The sequence below is a fragment of the Cetorhinus maximus genome, chromosome 1 (assembly GCF_964194155.1).
Source record: "Cetorhinus maximus chromosome 1, sCetMax3.hap1.1, whole genome shotgun sequence".
Lineage (NCBI taxonomy): Eukaryota > Metazoa > Chordata > Chondrichthyes > Lamniformes > Cetorhinidae > Cetorhinus > Cetorhinus maximus.
The window spans coordinates 19,362,426-19,384,663 of NC_135879.1; the positions used below are offsets into that span (position 1 = coordinate 19,362,426).

Consider the following 22,238-nt stretch of genomic DNA (forward strand, 5'->3'; position numbering starts at 1 on the left):
GTAGAATAATGGTCTCAGATCGTCACATTCAAAAGTAAAACAGAAGTATTAAAAATTGTTTTTGCTTGCTGCTTAAAGTGTATGTGCTACATATAAACTATATAGGCATACATAAGCTATATTTCCCTGCAATATGTAAACATCGCAATATTCCTATAATTCAAATCAAATGATACAATTCCCTTTGTATGATATTAAAAAGAAAACGGCACCCATTTCAAATATCTGAAGCAAGAAAAACCACAAGAGCCATGAAAATATCCCATTATACCTCCCATCACAGTTCTCAGAAAAGGCATTATGACAGATGATTACTGCAGTACAATAATTCTGCAAGAACTTAACTACTCCCTGAAGATTTACATGAGGGATCTCATCCAATGAAACTGTTCTTATGGAATGACAGTTCTACTGGTCACAGTTTTAAGAAAACACACAAAACACCGCCATCTACTGTTAGATTTGGCTATCACATTTACACAGTTAAGACTGAACGTCAAATAAAAACTGAAAAGTGCTGAAAATCCACACCAGGTCAGTCAGCCACCTGAATATAGCTTGCTAATTGAGACAGAGTGCAAAAGCAAGGATGTTACGCTAAACCTTTATAAAGTGCTGGTTAAGCCTCAGCCAGAATAGTGTCCAGTTCTGGCCACCACATTTTAGGAATGACTCAAAGACCTTGGAGAGGAGATTTACTAAAATGCAACATTTCCTCTAATGCATAACAGTGCAGTAATTGGGAACATACAGCGTAGAGGACAAACAAGCAGCACATAAGCAACGTTCCCTCAAAGATGTTCACATGCATAGCTGTGGGTCAAACTTAAAGGGACTGCACGGTACAACAAGCTGGCCATTCACAGAAAACAAAAGTTAGAGGGAACCTTGGTACCATAGATTGTGAACTTCAGTTATGTGAAGAGACGAGAAAAACTGTGTTTGATCTCCTTAAAGCAGAGGAGATGACGGGGAACTTTAATAGGTGTACAAAATTATGAGGAGTTTTAATAGAGTAAACAGGGGCAAACCGCTTCTACTGGCAGTAGAAATAGAAACTAGGGGAACACAGGTTTAAGATAATTGGAAAAAAATCCAGTGGGAAATTCACACTTTTTTTGATGTTATGATACAAAATGCACTGCCTGAAACGTTGGTGGAAGCAGATGCAATATTAACTTTCAAAAGGGAATTGTTTATATACTTGAAAAATGTTTTGTTGGGGTCATCAATACACCCCCATGTTTTTCTACAGAGCATCAGCGACTGATTGGCTAACAAGGGACAAGCTTGCTCGATCTGAATGAACAACCCATGGAAGCTGCATGCTTTGAACTGCTGCAACCATTATTGTTACTTCAAGTGTTTAACAACATAAAGGGTTTACTGATGGCTCATTGTTTAAATCTACATTTGCAAACAAGACCTAGGTTAAAACTGGCTGTTAAGTTATTGGAACAGAGAATCTGGTCACTGATTTCATTTATTGCACAGGTTAGACCAAGTGTCTGATACTCAACACCCCCATCCTGCCCACCTCCCCATACGATTTCTAGACACTTCTTCCCACTCCATGACAACAATTTACCAGTCCAACCACAATGCTCCATTTTTGCTATTAGGTACCAAACTAGAATGGAATAAAAACAGTGGGAAGTAGATTTCCAGAGTCCATAAAATCTATTCCACAAATGTAAAACTATTCAAGTTGGAGCAACAGATCGCAAACACATACTCAAAATTTTGTCCACTATTAGGAAGTAAGCTATGAAAATATAAATTTAGAACTAAAAACTGGGAAGCTGGATGACAAAGTAGGTTTGAATATAAATATAAATCTTTAATATTTAAGTTCAAATCCAGCTCCTATTTTTCTAAATGATGACTGAGTATACTACATGAAGTGTATTTAGACCGTGTCACCTGAGATCCTACTGCATGCAGGCCTAGAGGACATACCTGTCAAGAAGTCAGTATGAATCCTTACTGACTGCAATCTCACTCAAGGCACCACAAGGATGACAATGGTGCTGGGGTTGATGCACATTGTTGGGCTACATCAACAACAAATCTGAACATTATAACTTACCCAAAAGGGCTTGAGATTGCTATTGGGTAAACAAAGTGGAAACACTTTCCACTCTCTATCACCAGCATCCCTCAGTTTGATCAGTTCTTAAGTTCATCAAAAACCATTAAAAAAAACAAGCTAGAGACCGTGAATCCAATGAAGCGGAGAAAATGCGTGCACCACAATGGCTGATGACCCTCATCTTCACAAAGGAACACTAATTGCATTCCAATTGTACTGCGGGTTTGGCATTGCTACAGTTGAATTTTTTTGTCTTGCACAAGCAACAATAGCAGAGGCTAATTATCAAAATAGTCATGAGTCATCAGTCCAGCATCAGTACCATTAAAAGGCAATCTTGCACTTTTACCTCAGGAGCAGAAATTTTAAATTAAATTTAAGCTTGAAAGAAGGAACACATTGCAGTGACTTTATTGCCTTTCAATATTAAAAGTGTAATTGTTCTCTAATTGAGCAAATGATCACAATGTTCTACATATCTCAGTTAACAATCTGAAGTGCTATACACTCTGTATTGGGCTTGGTTAACTTTATTTTCAAAGATCAAATCAGCAAAACCAGTTGTACCTATGTGACTTTCTATTCATGCTGTTAACCTTTCTTCTTGCATCATACAACTGAAATGTTCTAATAAGTTTCTTCTGCAAGACACTTTAGCAAACACTTTCTGCAAATCCATATAATTATATTTATTGTACATATTTTATTTAGCCAAGGGGTATGTTCTTCAAAAATATCCATTCAATTAATTGAACAAAACTTACTTTCAACAAATCTATTCGGATTGCCTCTGATTGACTTATGCACTTCTAAATATTTAAATGTTATCTTAAATTAGGGATTATAAGATTGGACCACAACTGGTGACAGTCTGAAGCTAACCAGTTTATCTTTCCTCTTCTTTTCTGAACAGTGAAAGATGTTCCAGGACCCAGCATGTCAATGGGCAACATTTCAGGATCTCAGCTAGTGTGCACACGTGCATATAATTATATGGTACCCCTTTTGACTACTTTATGATATACTCATTATCTGCCTTTACGTATTATCTGATTAGTTCATCGTTAAATTGTCCATGACTCAACACAAATTGGCACTACACTGGCAATGTTACTTACAGCTTACTTTAAAAAGGCCAGTGCAATTTGGTTGGTTAGCAGAATGAAATCAAAAAGCCACAGAGTTAGCTGGAGAAGCAAGGGGAAAAGGTTATATTGCTGCAACTTTTTTTCTGATGACTGAGCAAGGCACAATGTTGGGGCAGGGCAGCAGGAGGTTTGCTCTGCAGTACTAGTGGCCAAAATGGAAAAAAGTGTTACTTTCCCCATCAACTATATTTTTCAAGTCTGGTGAGCAAACATTTAATCAGAAAGTATTTTTTGAAAAATTGAGTGGAGTAGAGAAAGTAAAGTATCACAATGGCTGATGCTTTATCAATCTACAATAGGTAGAAATCAAATCCCTTCATGCTAATCCATCCCCACTATCCATCCATTCATTTTCATGCTGCTTCTCCTGGTGAGGGTCGCGGTGGCAGTAAGCTGAGCAGGACCGATAGGACTTCTCTTTCCACAGCCACAGATTCCAGCTCTTCCTGGGAGATTCCCAGGCCAGCCAAGAGATGTAATCCCTCCAGCGTGTCCTGGGTTGGCCTTGAGGTCTCCATCCAGCGGCAGCCTACTGGGGGCATCCCTATCAGATGCCCGAACCACCTCAACTGGTCCCTCTCAAACCGGAGGAGCAGCGACTCTACTCTTGAGGTTCTCCTGGATTGTCAAACTCCTCACCCTGTCCCGGAGAGTACACCCAGCAATCCTGCAGAGAAACCACATTTCCGCCGCTTGTACCCGCAATCTTATCCTTTCGGTCATTACCCACACTTCATGGCCAAAGGTGAGGATGGGGGATTTAGATCGACCGGTAAACCGAGAGCTTCGTACTAAAACTCAGCTCCCGCTTCATCACCACAATAGAGCATCCGCAGAACTGCAGCCGCCGCACCAATCTGCTGGTCAATCTCACACTCCCCAACTATCATCATTCACGAACAAGATCCCGAGATACTTGAACTCCTCCACTAAGGGAAGCTGTTCCCCCCTGCCCCCCACCGTCACCTGGAGTGAGCAACCCACTCAGGTTATGGTTCTCTCCCGGAAAAATAGAGTGGGTTGCTCTCTCCACCCTGTTATCTAACTACAAATATACGGACTCGAAACGTTAACTGTATTCCTCTCCACAGATGCTGTCAGACCTGCTGAGTTTTTCCAGCTATTATAGTTTTTGTTACCAATATGCTTTCCTGGCCAATTGTCGGTGGCATAGATTTTTATTTCCTCCTTTTGCACCAATAATACTATTCCCCATTATTACCAGATGCTTTTGCAGTGCAAATAGAGGTCTCCACATCACTAGGTATGGAAGGCAGCATCACAAACAAAAAATTGGGTACAACTGCAATTTTACAGTCTTCCTTAATAGCAAAACAACAAATATAAGTAAGTGTTTTTAAAAAATGTTTTTATTGCATTCGACAGTACTTTCACAATAAAAATAAATATACAGTACTTCTTTTGTCCAAAGGTAGCAATACTATATAGAAAACACTTTGTGTTCTCAATGATTTAGTAAACATTTAAAACGCCAAAACATACTTTTTTTATATCTATAAAACAGGCTCATAGTTTTCTTAAGCATCATTTAAAAATACACATTCTACAATATGATTCATATATGAAAGTGCAATTAAGAAGTCTCACTACCATAGCACCAACTGATGGATGAATAAGACAATGGCCATTTACTAGAAATCTTGCCTTCTAGGTTGGCACCAAGAATAACAGTGCTCGATATAATGTTCATCACCAATTGGAAATGATGTAGTTCAGCACAATATATGCTTTAAAAATCACTAGCCAATTTACATTTAAAAAAACTAGTATGATACAGATGTACATTTTGTACAAAACATTTGATAATGCTTTGAATAGCTGGCAGCAAATAACACAAGTACTACTGTGAAAATTACATTTGCTGCAATTTCAAAAAACTAGGCAAAGTAGTTCTCCAATAAAGTACATAATTATTTTTAAATGGAAGGCAAACCACAGTTCACAATTTGTAGAAAAACCACAAATGGAGACCACTTTCCCTTACATGTGTTGTAAAAGATATTTCTTTCTGTAATTGTACGTAAAAAAAAAATGCTGTGCCACTTGGAACATGCAAAACGCAGGAGAATTGGTTTTAACCACAAAACTGTAGTGTTCTGTCCAAAAGAAAAGACAGTAGGGGAAAAGAGGAGGAAAAACATTCACTTACACTATGCTTAGGTATTACATGACCGTGGCAAACATATTTCACTACTGGACTCGAAATGTCTTGTGAATTGCCCCATATAATGATCAAACCAGTCACACTTTAGCCTGTGAAGATGGCCTGTTTGACAATTCTAATCAGTAATGTGTATTTGTAAAGTAACTTCACCACATGGTCGACATAGTATGTAGTATATAGTAAAAACAGACTATTTGCTACATGCTTTTATAACCAAATAGAGCACAGTTAGAACATATTGAACAGCAAAAATCATTGCATTTCAAAAAAAACACTGATGAATCCAATTCATAAAAGTCAACTTCAACAGACAAAATCTCTAGAAACCCAGTGAAATTCAGCATTCACATCTGACCTGAGGTGCTTCTTCAGAATCTTTTCTATTCTTCATCCTTCAACATCTTTATTCTTCATATACAGTACTGTTAACAAAAGGCTTCTGCAATTTGGAGTGTTTCTGTAAAATTATACATATATAGTTTGGTACAATTTAAATTCTTTTCACCCAGTAACTTATAAATAGTTAAAATAAATTTGGGCCACTCAACTTATCCAGCTTTGATTCAGGGAGCATGGCACATTACAGCTCTTACTCAAAAAGAAAGCAGACACACTTTCAGTAAACTGTGAAATATCACAGACTCAAGGAAGTATTGTTACACCTAGAGCAGCACAGAGAGGAATTCAAGTCACGTATTGTCTCATGTAGCAAATTGCAAGTTCAACATCATGAGCAAAGCTACATGTAAAAGCCTGTTCCAATCAGATTTTAGGACGATGTATGCAGACTCACATGGTTGGGTTGTATTCAGTGTATCTGAGATCAATCCCAAAAAGAACTACAAACTCCCACCTGTATGCTTGAAATCAAGCCCACCTTCAAACAAACACAAATAAAAGCTAAAAAAACTGCTGTCACCTTTTCCTTTCCTCCTCTTCTAAAAAAGATGCTAGCTTCTTACTAGAGTACTGTTCCCAGAAGCATCTCTCTTTGGTACCTCAGCCAAGTGGTTATTTTTCATGTGTAAGCATCAGCAATGAATCTTTGCAGGCTACTGCATCATAGGGCAATTCATAGCTGAACCCAAACTATTCTTCACTCAACGTCAATGTATGTGCTGCCTGCACGAATTACTAGGAAACTATAGGGAGCATGAACTCTGGCTAATTTTTCCCTTCCTTAATCCTGAGACTGCAGCCATTTGTAGTGGCACTATTGTCACCCCAATCAAAACCAGCTAACTCAGCGCAGACCAGGAATCGAATCTAGGACCTTCATGTTCTGTGCGGATCAGCTGTGCACCATCACAGCAATCAGGTGAGGTGCACATACTCGAGCTTCAAGACTAAAAATCCATTTACTCATAAATAATTAGTGACTTTTTAATCAGTTTTTAGTGTTTTTTCTGGAACAACTCAAAAGAAGATTGACAATTACATCACTGACACCTCAGTTAACAGGTCTTACTTGCTCAAACTGGCACTACAGAATACAACTATCATTTTAAAACAACTCCACATTGGTAGTTTTGCTAAACACCTGCAATACGCCTCACTTAAGTCTTCAAGTTGAGGCTTTGCCTACAAATCAAAGATTTAAGATGCTCATTTGGCTGAATGTCTCAAGGGTTATTATTCTTTTTTCTAGCAAGGCAGGTGCCCCACTCAAACCTGACCTTCCCTTTTAAACATTGTTCAGAACTTGTTGAAATACATCATTTAACACATTGTAACAGGAACATGACATAAGCCATGTCATCTAAAATGATTGCAGTAATTAAACTTATGTTCATTATCAACATTCATCTTCATTGGGCTTAAAGGATTTAATATCTGAGAAAACAGCTGCTAAAGATATTATCCCAACCACACTGGTCAATTTTGAGGTAAGTATTAATATATCAAAAATGTACAAGAAGGTATGATGCTTAATAATAACGCACATGTGAGGAGAGTAAAGGAAGATTAATAATAACCATAAATATAATTAGCAAAAAACTTTAAAAATTGAAAGGAATCCCAAAACAGAGCTGTTTAGAAATGAGCCAAGACATTCTTAATACTTCATACACATCACAGACAACAAAAATTGCCTTCTCTTTATCTCTTCTATCTTTAGATTAGGCATGCATCAAGGTAGTCTGAGCTCTAATCAATCTGGTACTTAACCTGGGAAATGAGCAGGATCAGTCTTTCAAAATCAGTCTTGTCTTGCTATATGTATTTCTCTCCTCTCCCCCCACTGTAACATTGACTGAAACAGAGCGAAGGGGGAAAACAGAAACCTATTCAGTATAAGAGGCTGATGTCTGCATATCAGACCTACTCATTCTCCACTCTCCTTCCCTACAAGCATGTGTTTAGCTTCTGCTTACTGGTTACCCCAGGACCAATGCCAATAGAGCACCATACAGGAAACTAGGGCCTAAATGTGTGACTATGATCCGGTTTTATTCTCAAGTGAAAAATTGGTATATTTTATTGGCCTGTTATGCTTTTAATTTTACATTGGGGCAAGAGGTTTTGGCTTGGTATCAAGGCAAGCTGTAACATTATTAAAATGGCAAGTTTCCCAAACTGAATTTAGACAAGCAGTAAGGCCATTGCCAAGGAGGTAGTCTCATTTTATTTTGATTTTCACAGGCCGTCATCTGCACCGAATGACTACCTTCTTTTCTATATTTCTATGTATGCTTACAAACATAAAATCGGTGATAATCAATGTGACATTATGAGTCATCAGTTTATTAAGTTCTTTTTGAAAGTCACCTTTACTTCATGAGTGTATCCAGAGATAGGAACTGTTTCTGCCGAATGCAATTTCCTAAGTTATAAAACAAAGATTTTATGTTAGATTTGCCCTGTCAGAACATTTTTCTAACAACTTGTTTAAAAAAATGCCACAAGATTATTTTATGATAACATGTGTCACAGATGCTTGGTTTTAAGCCTGCCTCAACAACAACTTATCACATTTCTAGTATAATAAAATGACCCAAGGTGCTTCACTGAGATATTATAAAACAAAATTAGACACCAAGCTACGTAAGGATATATTAGAACAGATGATCAAAAGCTTGGTCAACAAGGCAAGTTTTAAGGGGTGTCTTAAAAGTGGAAAACGAGATAGCAAGGCGGTGACATTTAGGGAGGGAATTCCAGAGCTAAGGGACTAGGCAGCTGAAGGCATGGCCACCAGTGGTGGAAAGATTGACAGGAAGGACTTGAAAAAAATTATGAGAATTTTAAAACTGACACTTTGCTTAACCAGGACCCAATATAGGTAAGCAAGCATTGGGGAAAGGGGATTTGGTGCAAGTTAAGTCACAGGAAACAGGGTTTTGGGTGATCTCAAGTTTATTGAGAATAGATTGTGGGAGGTTAACTAAGAGTGCATTAAAATAGACAAGTCTGGAGGTAAAAAAGCATGATGAGGATTTCAATAGCAGCAGAGCTGAGCCGGGGGCACATTCAGGTAATGTTATGAGGGTGAAACAAGTAGTCTTAGTGACAGCATGGATATGCAGCTGGAAGCTCATCTCAAGGGTCAAATATAATTGCAAAGTTGCGAACAGATTGGTCTGCCCTCAGACAGTTGTCAGGGAGAGGGACGGATTCAGTGGCAAGGACCGAAAAAATTGGTTTCAGTCTTCCCAATATTTAATTGGAGGAAATTTCTGCTCATTCAGCACTGGATGTCGGACAAGCAGTCTGACAATCTAGAGGTAGTTGAGGGTCGAGAGAGGTGGTTGTAAGGTTGTCAACAACATTGTAGATATCTTGGTCATTGCATGACCAGTGTACATGGAACAAGTGGCAATTTGAAAATTTGAATTTAGGTTAAAACTTTAAAAGAAAAGCTGGTATCAGTAAACGAGACCATGAAGCTGTCAGATTGTTGTAAAAACCCAACTGGTGTAACAATGTCCTTCAGGGAAGAAAACCTGCCCTTCTTACCCGGTCTGGCCTATATGTGACTCCAATCCCACAGCAGCACCGCTTTCAGTGGTTCATGAAGGTGGCCCACCAGCACCTTCTCAGTGCAACTAGGGATGGACAATAAATGGTGGCTTTGCAAGAAACACTCACACCCTGAAAACGAATAAGAACAAAGAGAACTGATCATCAATGCAATTTATAACTTACCATTATCCATTATTTGAATGTGGAACTGAAAGAGCATTGGAACCATTTTTAAACTTTCCAGTTGTGCATCCAATGATACTCCATAGGCTTTCAAGTTTGCAAGATCGGTTTCCAACTTTACCTTCTGATTCTGAGATAGAAAACAGTTGTAATTTTTAAATTGATGGTTCTGATAAGTTATGGAACAGCTACAGATCACACTAGAGCCCCATCTAAATAATTATAAACAAAGTTATATGAAATTGTTTTAATGCGTTTGTGGTGTAATTTAAACAATTGGTAAAATCTATATTTTATGTACAAAGATATCAGATACAGTGACAAGGGATGATGATTTGTAATGACTCAGAAGCAGAATTAACAGTTTCAGGTTGTAAATTTTTGGCTTGGCAAAGTCAGTTTGAAAACACAGGTAATGGTTTTTTATTACCTTCTCACCAAAGAAAACATAATGAATTTTACCTCAAATATTAAATATCCAGCATAATACACATCCATTATTTTTATAAATATATATGCATTTGCAAGGTCATTGAATAAGACATTTAGTAAATTTAAATAAGGTACTGAACATTAAAAGACTATAATTTACCTTCAATCCTTCCAACTGTTTGTTTAAATTTTCATGCTCATCTTGTGAATGCTCCAAAGATTTTGCAAGTTCACCAAGTTCTAACTCTCTTACTAGAATATAAACAAAACAGACTGTAACTTTCATTTTGGATTTTATCCCCATATCTTACTCATGGTTGTTCTCGCACCTCTGCTGCCAATGAGGACTCCCAGAATGATTGCCAAAAGTCATGGATCGTGGGCTAATTAATGATAGACAACACAGAGATAAAAGCAAAAAACTGTGGATGCTGGAAATCCAAAACAAAAACAAAAATACCTGGAAAAACTCAGCAGGTCTGGCAGCATCTGTGGAGAGGAGCACAGTTAACGTTTCGAGTCCGCATGATTCTTCAACAGACGTGTTCTGTTGAAGAGTCATGCGGACTTGAAACGTTAACTGTGCTCCTCTCCACAGATGCTGCCAGACCTGCTGAGTTTTTCCAGGTATTTTTGCTTCTGATAGACAACACAGGTTTGTTGAAGGCAAGTTGTGTCCGACAAACTTGATTGAGCGAGAGAAGGTTTATGGAATCTTAGAGAACAGTAAGAGGTTATATGTGCCTATGCTGGGTCTTGAAAAGAGCTATCCAATTAGATTCCCTGCTCTTCCCCAACAACAGCAAATTTTGATGAAGCTAGTGTAGTCACATTGCTAACATTTGGTAAAGTGTCAAACAATAAGACTTGATAGCAAAATTGAAATACATGGGATTAAAGGAACATGGCCACATGAAGATGTTGTTAGCCAAGAGACAGAAAGCAGATAGTTCTGGCAGATGCATGAGGGGCCAAGTGGGCTCCTTCAGTGCCAAAAGATTCTAAAATCATTCATGATACAAGATGCAAACACAACACATGAAAGCTGACACACCTACTGAAAAACAAATATAACAGTAGCTTTTGCAGTAGCCCCAAAGTCATTCATTTACTTGAACCTTAAACTTCAGTCAGATACTACGCAGCATGGAAAAGCAGAATACTGAAGATGCTGGCAATCTGAAATAAAAATAGAAAATGCTGGAAAAACTCAGCAGATCAGGCAGCATCTGTGAAGAGAGAAACAGAGTTATTGGTCCACAATCTCTGAACTCTGGGGTGTTGTACCCTGGAGGTGCCCCAAAAACATGGTAAGCTATCACACATTAGCCTCTAATCGTATTGCTGGTAATGCTAAACTAGACACCACATAGCCAATGTCGCAATTCTCTTCACTACCATCAATTTAAATGCATTAACAATCAGTTGCAGCATGCATTTGGATTTCTGGTATGCACTCACTCTTAGCCAACTATGCAGCCTACCGAGAATGAAAAGTATAAAAAAATATTGCTTCAAAGTTCATTTCAAATCCTTCCTGTGGTAAATTTAAACTGAAAACTATTAAAGCCGCAGCAATATATCATTTGAGTAAAAATGACCTCTGCACAGAGAAATATCATCTATGGTGCTTTCTCAAGTCATAACAGCAGAAGAATTGTTCTGGTTGATATATAAAACAGAGTACAAATCTGTTACTTTGGAAGGTATTTATGACTTCTATACACATAGGAGGCAGAATAATTATTCTTCCAGGTTATGTTATTTTTCAGTTGTTGGACAAATTCAGTTGCCATATCTATAAACAATGCAATTCTATCAATGATTGAAGTGAGGTGATTTATAGCAAAATCAACTAGTAATAGTGGTAGGGCTGTTTTCAGAAGTTACAAAACGAATTACATACTTCAAATAGAGATTGCTATCAAGTTGCAAAATTTAAGACATGTCATAGCCATTTAATGTACTCACAATGGTCCTTTGAAGGATCTATTACTAAGAGGAAAAAAATACTAATTTCTATAATGCCTTTCATGACCTAGGTTGGCCCAAAACACTTTAAGGGCAATGAAGCATAATCGCTGTTGTAATGCAGCAAATGGGATAACCAATTTGCATAAACCTAGGTCACATAAACAGAAATGCGACAATGACCAGATCATTTGTTGATGTGATGTTGATTAAGGGAAAAATTTTAGCCAGGGCACCAAGAAGAACTCCTTTGCTTTTCTTTGAAATAGTTCCATGGGATCTCTCACATTCATCTGAGGGGGCAGATAGGGCCTCAGTTTTGCATTCTATCCAAAAGACAGCAACTCCAACAGCGCAGCACTCCCTCGGTATTACATTTTATGCTCAAGTCCCTGAGTGAAACTTTAACAGTCAACCCTTTTGACTCAGAAGCAAGATTGCTGTCCACTGAGCTACAGCTGACGCTAATAGTATTGTAAAATATTTAATTTTCACTTTAGAGAGGCTAGGGTTCTGATATTGAACATTATCAAAAAATGGAGACATTACTGAAAAGATTCAGCAGGTCTGTCAGCATGTATCAAGAGGGGAAATTGGTTAATATTTTGGTTATACACCTTTGGCAGATTTGCAGAAAGATATTGAACTGAAACTTTAAGCTGTCCTCTCTTTTTTTTAAGATGCTAACATGCCATGTATTTCCCACATTCTATTTTGTTTCAGATTTGGAGATTTATTTCTATCTGCAATAATTAAACACTGACTTTTATATTAAAAAAATAATGCTGATAAAGGAGGAATGTCAGTGCTTGGAACAGCGAAACATTTCCAATTCAGATATTAGGTATTCATACTATGTACTTTCATGTCAAATACATACACACCGCATGCAGAATAAGGCCTCTACCACTCTGTCCCAGTAAAGTGCTTGAATCCTAACCTAGGACAATTCCTACCAACCAATGTAAACTTTAGCTATTTGCCACACCAGACAAATTAATGCCAACTGTGCTAAACTATGAGCAGTTTAATGTGGTTGATGCACCTACAAAGGCCATGGTCATAATTGCCCAAACTTATTTCAACCAGGACCCTTTTATCCAATGGAGGGAGGACATTCACGCCAGTGTTTTAAGGTAGATTCATACACAATCCAAGAGGTGCCACCTCGTCCTCCATTAATTGAGTTTAAAATAGTTGATAATAAAATCAGTTTATCTTAGCTACTTATTTGGGGAAAAAAAGACAAAGTAAAAATTGTTTGTACTTACATTTTACCTGCTTGAAAATATATTCTTCCAGAAAACTTAGATTAAGTGATGTGTAGTTATGCTTTGAGGTCAGGCCACATAAGTGGGACAGCTCTGCACTGTCAGCATCATCTGCCGAGTCTTCATCACCCTGCTGCTGCTCTTGTTTAGAAAGCTCAGCTGCCTCTTTCTCAAAATCTCCTGTTTGAATTACAATCACAGTTGTAACGTCTGTAGACATGGACATGGTTGGGTTAGGTTTCCACAACTTATGTACCACATCAGATTAAGATGGTGACTATGTGGTTTTGAAGTTGCAGCACTCTGTTAATACAGCATTATGTCTTAAACACTCAGTAAAAACAGTAAAGTTGTAGTGTAAGTCTGGAATTGGAGCATAACCTCAGTCCAGAAAGATGCAACGTGAGATCCTCTGGAGCAGGCAGTCTCAACTTGTTTGGGCTCGACACGTATGGCGCACAAATCAAGTGTGGTTTGAAGAGAATTCGAAAATTGCTATGGGGAACCCTTGCACTACCCGAGGAGTTCTGAAAATCATCATGTCGAGTTAATGGGTGCTCTCCTAGCATTTCAATTTTAAAGGCATTGAAAGAGCTCTCTCCTTGTTAAGAGAATTATAGTTCAAGCCAGGTGGTATAAACATGGTACAGCCTTGCTCAAACCAATACAGCAGCTATCGCCGTCTGATCAGCCTGTGCAGTAGAAATGCGCAATCCAATCAAAATGAAATATGGTACAAAGCCTAAGCTGAAATGTTTTTTAAAATTTACTCTGTTCTAAGGGGGAGGGGGAAAGAAAAAAATTAGAACAACAAGCTATTACTGCTTTGGCTGGATACATTTTTTGTGCATAAATAACAATGCAAGTACAATCTAAAGCAAGTAAGAATACTGCAGTGTCTGTATATAAATAGGTTTGTATGTTACCAATGGTGATTCAATCATGCTCTTGAACCACAGCTACATTAGTAATGTAGTGCTTCCCCAAACAAAAGTAAGATATTACTGGCATTGTTACACTACCCACAACTCTCCAAATCTTCTGTCCAGGTGCTTTTCATGTCTCTTTCTCTCCTTATTCCCAGGCCATGTCCACCACTGCCCCTGGCCCCAATTCAGCATGATTTCAGAGTTTCTTCTTGCTCCTTTTGAAGCCAAAGACTTCAGTTGCACGCGATCTCCACAGTGGCATGGCTTACTAACAGCACTGAAATAACACTTCTGCCGATCAGAAAGGGTCTTCTGCAATGTTGCAGGGAGCTGACAGAAAATGTTAACGCTAAAGCTCTGTTACAAGAACAGCCTGGTTATTTACAAGATCTCACAAGTGATCTCACTTGTGTCCTGAAGCGAGAATGGAAACACCAAGAAAAGAGCATTTGAGCATTCTGGTGGTTCAGTGGATCATTGCGCTACATGATACGCTTAAGATTGACTACAGGCAATGAAGGTACTGGGTATAATCCCTCATTTTGACTCAATTAGCTCTCATTTGGTGTGTCAGATGGGGTACACAATTGACCTTAAAAACCCTTGGCTGGGAGAAGGGATTGAGAAGAGGGGGAAATAAACCAGGGCTCCCAACGCTGGTTGCCCACATGGACATTGGGGACTGCGAGGATCATGCTCAGCTGTGGTTCCATTCACCTTAACCTTCATGGTCAAACATTCGATGTAGTTTTAAATGTCAAGAATGACCATTTGGAAAGTACTGGAGGAGACCGTTGTCGGTTCTTATCCTGTGTTTCATTAGTTTTGTCGTGAAAGTCAAAACTGGTCTAGGGATGTCATGGCCCTTTTTCAGTGCTTGAGTTTGTTAACGAATGTAATTGACCTTTTCCATTAACCTTCTACTTTTCTCACCATGGATAGCTTTTTTTTTGATGGGGCAGCAGGATAAGTGAACACTCAAAAATACTGCATGGTTCCTATGACTATTCACTTTACAACCTTTGCTGAAGGAAGATGTGCTTCCTCCCAGAAAAGATGCAATCACATCACAATTTACAGTAGCAGTTTATTTAAAAAAAACAATTTTAAGTTCTTAACATGACTGTCACAAAACAACTTAACTTTAGCCCTAGTGGATAAAACATTTAACATCTTCAGAATGCAAGTGGTTTCATTCTTCATTTTTCGCTGCACATTTATAAAATTAATCCAGGAAATAATGCAGCAATAAGTCAGGTTGAACAGAAGTACATTTTTACAGGCACATGCATAAGTTATTTGTTTTTCCTTTGCAGCTGATCTTTTGCTACTGCAAACATTGCAGCGCAATCTTAATAAACACAACTCGCAGTGGGGGAAATAAAAATCCAATTGAAGGATTTTGAATAGAAAGCAGAGTAGAAATGCTGTAGTCTTACAAGTCTTGATAATTAGGGTAGATCCTCTGCATAGAGGATATACTCTGCAGTCACAATTAAGAGTACAAAGGGGGTATTTCAAAATAGCTAGAACTTGGAAGGGAGGGAGGAGAACCAATTCTCGTAGTCCACGATAGAACCAATGACAGAGGGAAGATCATGGAGGTGGGTCCTGCTATGGGAGCATCAGGGGCTAGGGGCTAAATTAAAAATCAGAACTTCAAGGGTGATAATCTCCAGAATACTTCCTGAGCTACATGTTATTTGGCATAGGCATAAATAGATCAGGAAAATAAATGCACAACTGAAAGAGTGGCATGAGAAGGAAGAGTTTCAATTCATGGGACATTGGCACCAGTACTGGGACAAGCGCTGTAAAGCTGGGATAGACTACACCTGAACTAGGGTCTAAGTGGAAAGTGTAAATATTACTGTAAAAAGGATTTCAAACCAATAAAAGTAAGTGTTTCAGCAAAAATAATTGTTGCCTAAAGATAAGGAAAAAAAGATTAGCAAAGGTCAGAATATGAAAAAAACAGATTACAATACTCAGGGAACTGAAAGGGTTATTGGAAGGAATAACATACCTATTAAAATTAAACAGGAATAATAAAATAAGAGCCTATTGCCTGTATAAAAGTGCACTGACCATCAGCAGCAAAACAGAAATTAGAGGCAGTCATGACAAGTGAGGAAACAGATTTAGTGGGGATAATGCAAATATTGCTGCAGACAGGACAGGATTGGCAGTCAAATAGTGTAGGTTAGAAAAAAATAAAGGGAAGGATGATGGAATGGTGGAACACTTGTGCTTATTGAAAATGAAGGACACATCTACTACAGGGGTGGAAACAGAGTCCATATAGGTTGAGATAGCAAATAGTAAAGGATTGGTCACACCATTACTGGGGGTATACTCATACCGCAAATGGTGGTCAAGGAAGTTTAAGGATATATATGAAACAAGTTAAAAAACATAATCGTGGGGGATTTCGACTATCCCCCAGTAAACTAAACAAGGAAACAGGGTACATACTGGGCAAGTCTTTTATACAATATGCACAAAATTCATTTCTATTCCAACAAGTAACAATCCACAATAAGAAAGGAAGTACCGCTAATTATAAATAATGCAAAAAATAGCAGTAAAGAATACAAAACTGGACAGAGCGCTCAGTGTCGACCTAACTACAGGAAACGACAAAGGCACACCCTGCCCCGTCAACCCTGCAAAAGCCCTTCTCACTAACAACTGGGGATGTGTCAAAATTGGGAGTGCTGTTCCACAGAATAGTCAAGCAACAGCCTGACACAGTTATACTCACCGAATCATACCTTACAGCCAATGTCCGAGACATCTTCATTACCATTCCTGGGTATGCCCTATCCCACCGGAGGATAGACCCATTAGAGGTCATAGTGCAGTGGTATACAAGCGGGAGGGAGTGGCCCTGGGAGTCTGCAACATTGACTCCAGGCCCCCTGAAGTATCATGGGAACAAGTCAAACATGAGCAAGGAAACCTGATCACCACCTATCGCCCTTCCTCAGCTAATGAATCAGTACTATTCCAAGTTGAACACCACTTGAAATGAACATGGAGAATAGCCAGGGAAGAAACACTAAGGGTAGCATGGGTGTAGAATGTATTCTGGCTGGGAGACTTCAATATTTATCATCAAGAGTAGCTCGGTAGCACCACTATTGACTGAGCTGAAGGACATATGTGCCAGATTGGGTCTGTGGCTTGTGGTGGGAACCAACAAGAAGGAAAAGTCTACTTGACCTCACCTTCACCAATCTACCTGTTGCAGATGCATCTGTCCATGACAGTATTGGTAGGTGAGGCCACCACACAGTCCTTGTGAAGACAAATTCCTATCTTCACACTGAAGATACTACCATGCTAAATCAGGTAGATTCAAGACACACCTAGCAGTTCAAAACTGGCCTTCCATAACTCATTGTGGACTATTGGCAGCAGCAGAACTGCATTCAACCAGAATCTGTAATCTCATGACCTTGCATATCCCATTAATTGACTATTACTGTCAACCCAGGGGATCAATCCTGGTTCTACGAGGAGCGCAGGAGAGCATGCCAGGAGCAGCACCAGGCATACCTCAAAATGAGGTGCCAATCTGGTGAAGCTACAACATGGGACTACATACATGCTAAATAATGGAAGCAGCATGAGATGGATAGGGCTACCTAAGTCTTAACCAACAGATCAGATCAAAGCTTCACAGTCCTACCATGTCCAGTTGTAAATGATGGTGAACAAGTAAACAACCAACTAAGGGATCAATGTGGGGAGCCAGCACATCAGTGCACAAGACAAGGCTAAAACATTTGCAACTATCTTCAGCCAGAAGTGCCAAGAGAATGATCTAGCTCAGTTTCCTGAGGTCCCCAGAATCACACATGCAATTCAGCCAATTTGATGCACTCCATGTGGTATTAAGGAACAGGTGAAGGCACTGGATACAGCAAAAGCTATGGGTCCTGACAACATCCTAGCAACAGTATTGAAGACTTGCGCTTCAACATTAGCCATGCCCATAACCAAGCTATTCCAGTACATTGTCATCGACTCAATAATAGGTAAAACGGCCCAGGTATTTCCTATCCAAAAAATGCATAACAAATCCAATCTGGCCAATTATCACTCTATCACTCTACTCTCAATCATCAGATGGAAGGTGTCATTGACAGTGCTGTCAAGCAGGATTTACTCAACAATATCCTGTTTACTGATGCTTAGCTTGAGATCTGCCCAAGAGCATTTGGTTCCAAAACTCATTACACCCTTTGTCTAAAATTGGACAAAAGGGCTGAATCCCAGAGGTGTGTGTGTCTGCCCTTGACATCAAAGCAACATTTGACAAAGTGTGACATCAAGGAACTCTAGCAAAATCACAGTCAATGAGAATCGAGGGAAAACTCTCCACTGGTTGCAGTCGTACCTAGCATAAAGGAAGATGGTTGCGGCAGCTGAGGGCCATAAATTTCAGCCCCAGGACATTGTTACAGATATTCCTCTGGCTAGTGTCCTAGTCCCAACCAGCTTCAGCTATTTCATCAATGACCTTCACCTCCCCATCAAAAGGTCAGAAGTGGGAATGGTTGCTGATGATTGCAGTGTTCAGGATCATTTGTGACTCCTCAGATAATGAAGCAGTCTTTCTCTACATGCAGCAAGACCTGGACAACATTCAGGCTCGGACTCATTAATGGCAAGTAACATTGGGCCACACAAGTGCCAGGCAATGACCATCTCCAACAAGAGAGAATCCAACCATTTCCCCTTGACATTCAATGGCATTTACATTGCTGAATCCACCATCACCCTGGGGATCACCCATTGACCAGAAAATTAACTGAATCAGCCAAATAAATACTGTGGCTACTAAAGCAGGTCAGAAGCTGGGAATTCTGCAGTAATTCAGTTCCTGACACCCAAAACCTGTCCACCATCTATTAGGCACAAGTCAGGAGTGTGATGGAATACTCTCCACTTGCCAGGATGAGTGTGGCTCCAACAACAGTCAAGCAGCTTGACAAATTATCCAGGACAAATCTGCCTGCTTGACTGACATCACACCCACCAATTTAAACATTCACTCTCTCCACCACTGATGCACAGTGACGGCAGTGTGCATCATCTACATGATGTACTGCAGTAACTCAGCAAGCTCTTTGACAACATCTTCCCAACGCATGGCCTCTACCACCGAGAAGGACAGGTGGGAAAACCACCACCTACAAGATCCCCCAATCATCCATATACCATCCTGACTTGGACTATATCACCGTTCCTTCAATGTTGCTTGGTCAAAAACCTGGAACTCCCTTCCTAACAATGCTGTGGGTGTTTCGACACCAGATGAACTGCAGCAGTTCAAGTCAGCTTACCACCTTTTCAAGGGAAATTAGAAATGGGCAATTTCTTGCCAGCGACACTAACATCCCATAAATGCATAAAAAGCATATGTCCACTATTAATTACTAGATTTAATTTTCTGTGACAAACTTAATGGGCAACGAATAACTGATGTACAAACAGCAGCTACATGAAACTCAGAGAGGTTAAGGATAAAATTTTGCGAAGCTAACAGTGGAACAATTTTTGGTTATTTGCAATTTATATATTCTCTCTTTGCCACATGTTGTTGGCTGCTTTGCATGTTAATAACAGCATATATTTTTCATACATTGCTTTCTCTTTGCAGCAAATTCTGGTTCATCGAGAGATATAGGTAGTTCAATTACCAAATTCATACACTGGAGAAAAGTCAACTATGAGGGAGTAAGGATTAAAATTAAGGAACACAAACTCAAGAAAAATACTGACAGACTGAGAAGTAGAACATCAGTGGGCCAATATTTTAAAAAAAGATCAAGAGAGTTCAGGAGAAATATATCTCACAAAAACACAAGAACTAGTAAAAAATGAGATGCCATGGATAAAGAGGCAAGGACTCAACTGAAGCTGAAGAAACTGGAAAATGCTAAGTATGTAGCAATAGAGGGAGATGAGTTGGGTCAAAATCCTGGCACTCCCTTCCTAACAGCATTCTGGGTGCACCTACACCAGATGGACTATAGTGGTTTAAGTTGGTGGCTTACCATCACCCTCTAAAGGGCAATTAGAGAGGCAATAAATGCTGGCCTAACCAGCAACGCTCACATCCAATAAACAAATAAAACATAACTGGAACAGTAGGCCATAATACCTTCAGCTTGCTCCGCCATTCAATATCATGTTGATCTGATCTTGGCTTCAACTCCATTTTACTGCCTGTTCCCAATAATCCTTGACTCTCCGATAGTTCAAAAATCCTTCTATCCATAATGTATTTAATGATTCAGCCTCCACAGCTCTCTGGAGTAGAGAATTCCAAAAATTCATGATCTTCTGAGAGAAGAAATTCCTCATCTCTGTCCCAAATCAGCAACCCATTATTCTGAAATCATGTCCCATTGTTCAAGATTCCTCCACAAGGGCAAACAGCCTCTCAACATCTACCCTGTCAAGGCCCCTCGGAATCTTATACGTCTCAATAAGGTCATCTTTCATTCTTCTAAAATCCCTGAGCATTAGCTCAGCCTGTTCATCTTTTCCTCATAAGACAACTCTTCTCCCAGGAATCAACCTAGTAAACTCCACAGGTGAGGTGAGTGCGACTGGCCTTGAAATCAAGGCAGCATTTGACCGAACGTGGCGTCAGGGAGCCCTAGCAAAACTAGAGTCAATGGAAATCAAGGGAAAACTCTCCACTGGTTGGAGTCATACCTAACACAAAGGAAGATGGTTGTGGTTGTTGGTCAATCATCTCAGTTCTAGGACATCACTGCAGGAGTCCCTCAGGGTAGTGTCCTAGGCCCAACCATCTTCAGCTGCTTCATCAATGACCTTCCATCCATCATAAGGTCAGAAGTGGAGATGTTTGCTGATAATTGCACAATGTTCAGCACCATTCGTGACTCCTCAGATACCGAAGCAGTCCATGTCTAAATGCAGCAAGACCTGGACAATATCCAGGCTTGCACTGACAAGTGGCAATAACACTCGCGCCACACAAGTGCTGGGCAACAACATTCTCCAACAAGAGAGAATCTAAACATCACCCCTTGACATTCAATGGCATTACCATCGCTGAATCCCCCACTATCAACATTCTGGGGGTTACCATTCACCGGAAACTGAACTGGACTAGCCATATAAATACTGTGGCAGGTAAGGGGCTAGGAATCCCTCACCTCCTGACTCCCCAAAGCCTGTCCACCATCTACAAGGCACAGGTCAGGAGTGTGATGGAATCCTCTCCATTTGCCTGGATAAGTGCAGCTCCAATAACATTCAAGAAGTTTGACACCATCCAGGACAAAGCAGCCCGCTTGATTGCACCCTACCCACAAAAAATATTCACTCCTTCCACCATTGATGCACAGTGGCAGCAGTGTGTACCATCTATAAGATGCACTGGGAATGCCACCACCTGGAAGCTCCCCTCCAAGCCACTCAGCATCCTGACTTGGAAATATATCACCGTTCCTTTTCTGTTGCTGGGTCAAAATCCTGGAACTCCCTCCCTAACGGCACTGTGGGTGTACATGGACTGCAGAGGTTCAAGAAGGCAGCTCATCACCACCTTCTCCAGGGAAATTAGGGATGGGTAATAAATGCTGGCCTAGCCAGCGACACCCACATCCCATGAATGAATCCAACGCAAATATATTCCTCCTTACATAAAGAGGACAAACCTGCAGACAGTATTCTAGGCGTGTTCCCACCAAAACCTTGTACAGCTGCAGCAAGACTTCCATCCCCCTTACAATAAAGTCCAACATTCCATTTGGCTTCCTAATTATCTGCTGTATGTGCATACTAACTGTGTTTCATGTACCAGGCTACCCAGATCTCTCCGTACCGCAGCAGTCTGTCGTAACTCTCCACTTAAATAATATTCTGCTTTTATATTCTTCCTACCAAAGCAGATAATTTTACATTTTCCCACATTATGCTCCTTCTGCCAATTTTTTGTCCATTCATTTAATCTACCTAGGTCAGACAATTAGGAAGGCAGAGAGGAAATACGAAACGAAAATATCGAAGAAAATA

The 22,238-nt window shown here is 39.7% G+C and overlaps 1 protein-coding gene across 3 annotated transcripts in view; it reads right to left on the reverse strand.

Moving 5' to 3' along the window:
* Nucleotides 1-4,592: 4,592 nt before the first annotated feature.
* Nucleotides 4,593-22,238, reverse strand: part of LOC144678518 (uncharacterized) — a 49,778-nt gene continuing 32,132 nt past the window's right edge. For all 3 annotated transcript variants that reach the window (XM_078538303.1, XM_078538375.1, XM_078538360.1), the window contains 5 exons: nt 13,246-13,425; nt 10,164-10,255; nt 9,572-9,701; nt 8,195-8,249; nt 4,593-5,882 (listed from right to left, as the gene is read on the reverse strand). In XM_078538303.1, coding sequence (XP_078394429.1) covers nt 8,197-8,249; nt 9,572-9,701; nt 10,164-10,255; nt 13,246-13,425 — 455 coding nt within the window. In that variant the 3' untranslated portion in view covers nt 4,593-5,882; nt 8,195-8,196. The remainder of the gene's footprint in view (nt 5,883-8,194; nt 8,250-9,571; nt 9,702-10,163; nt 10,256-13,245; nt 13,426-22,238) is intronic.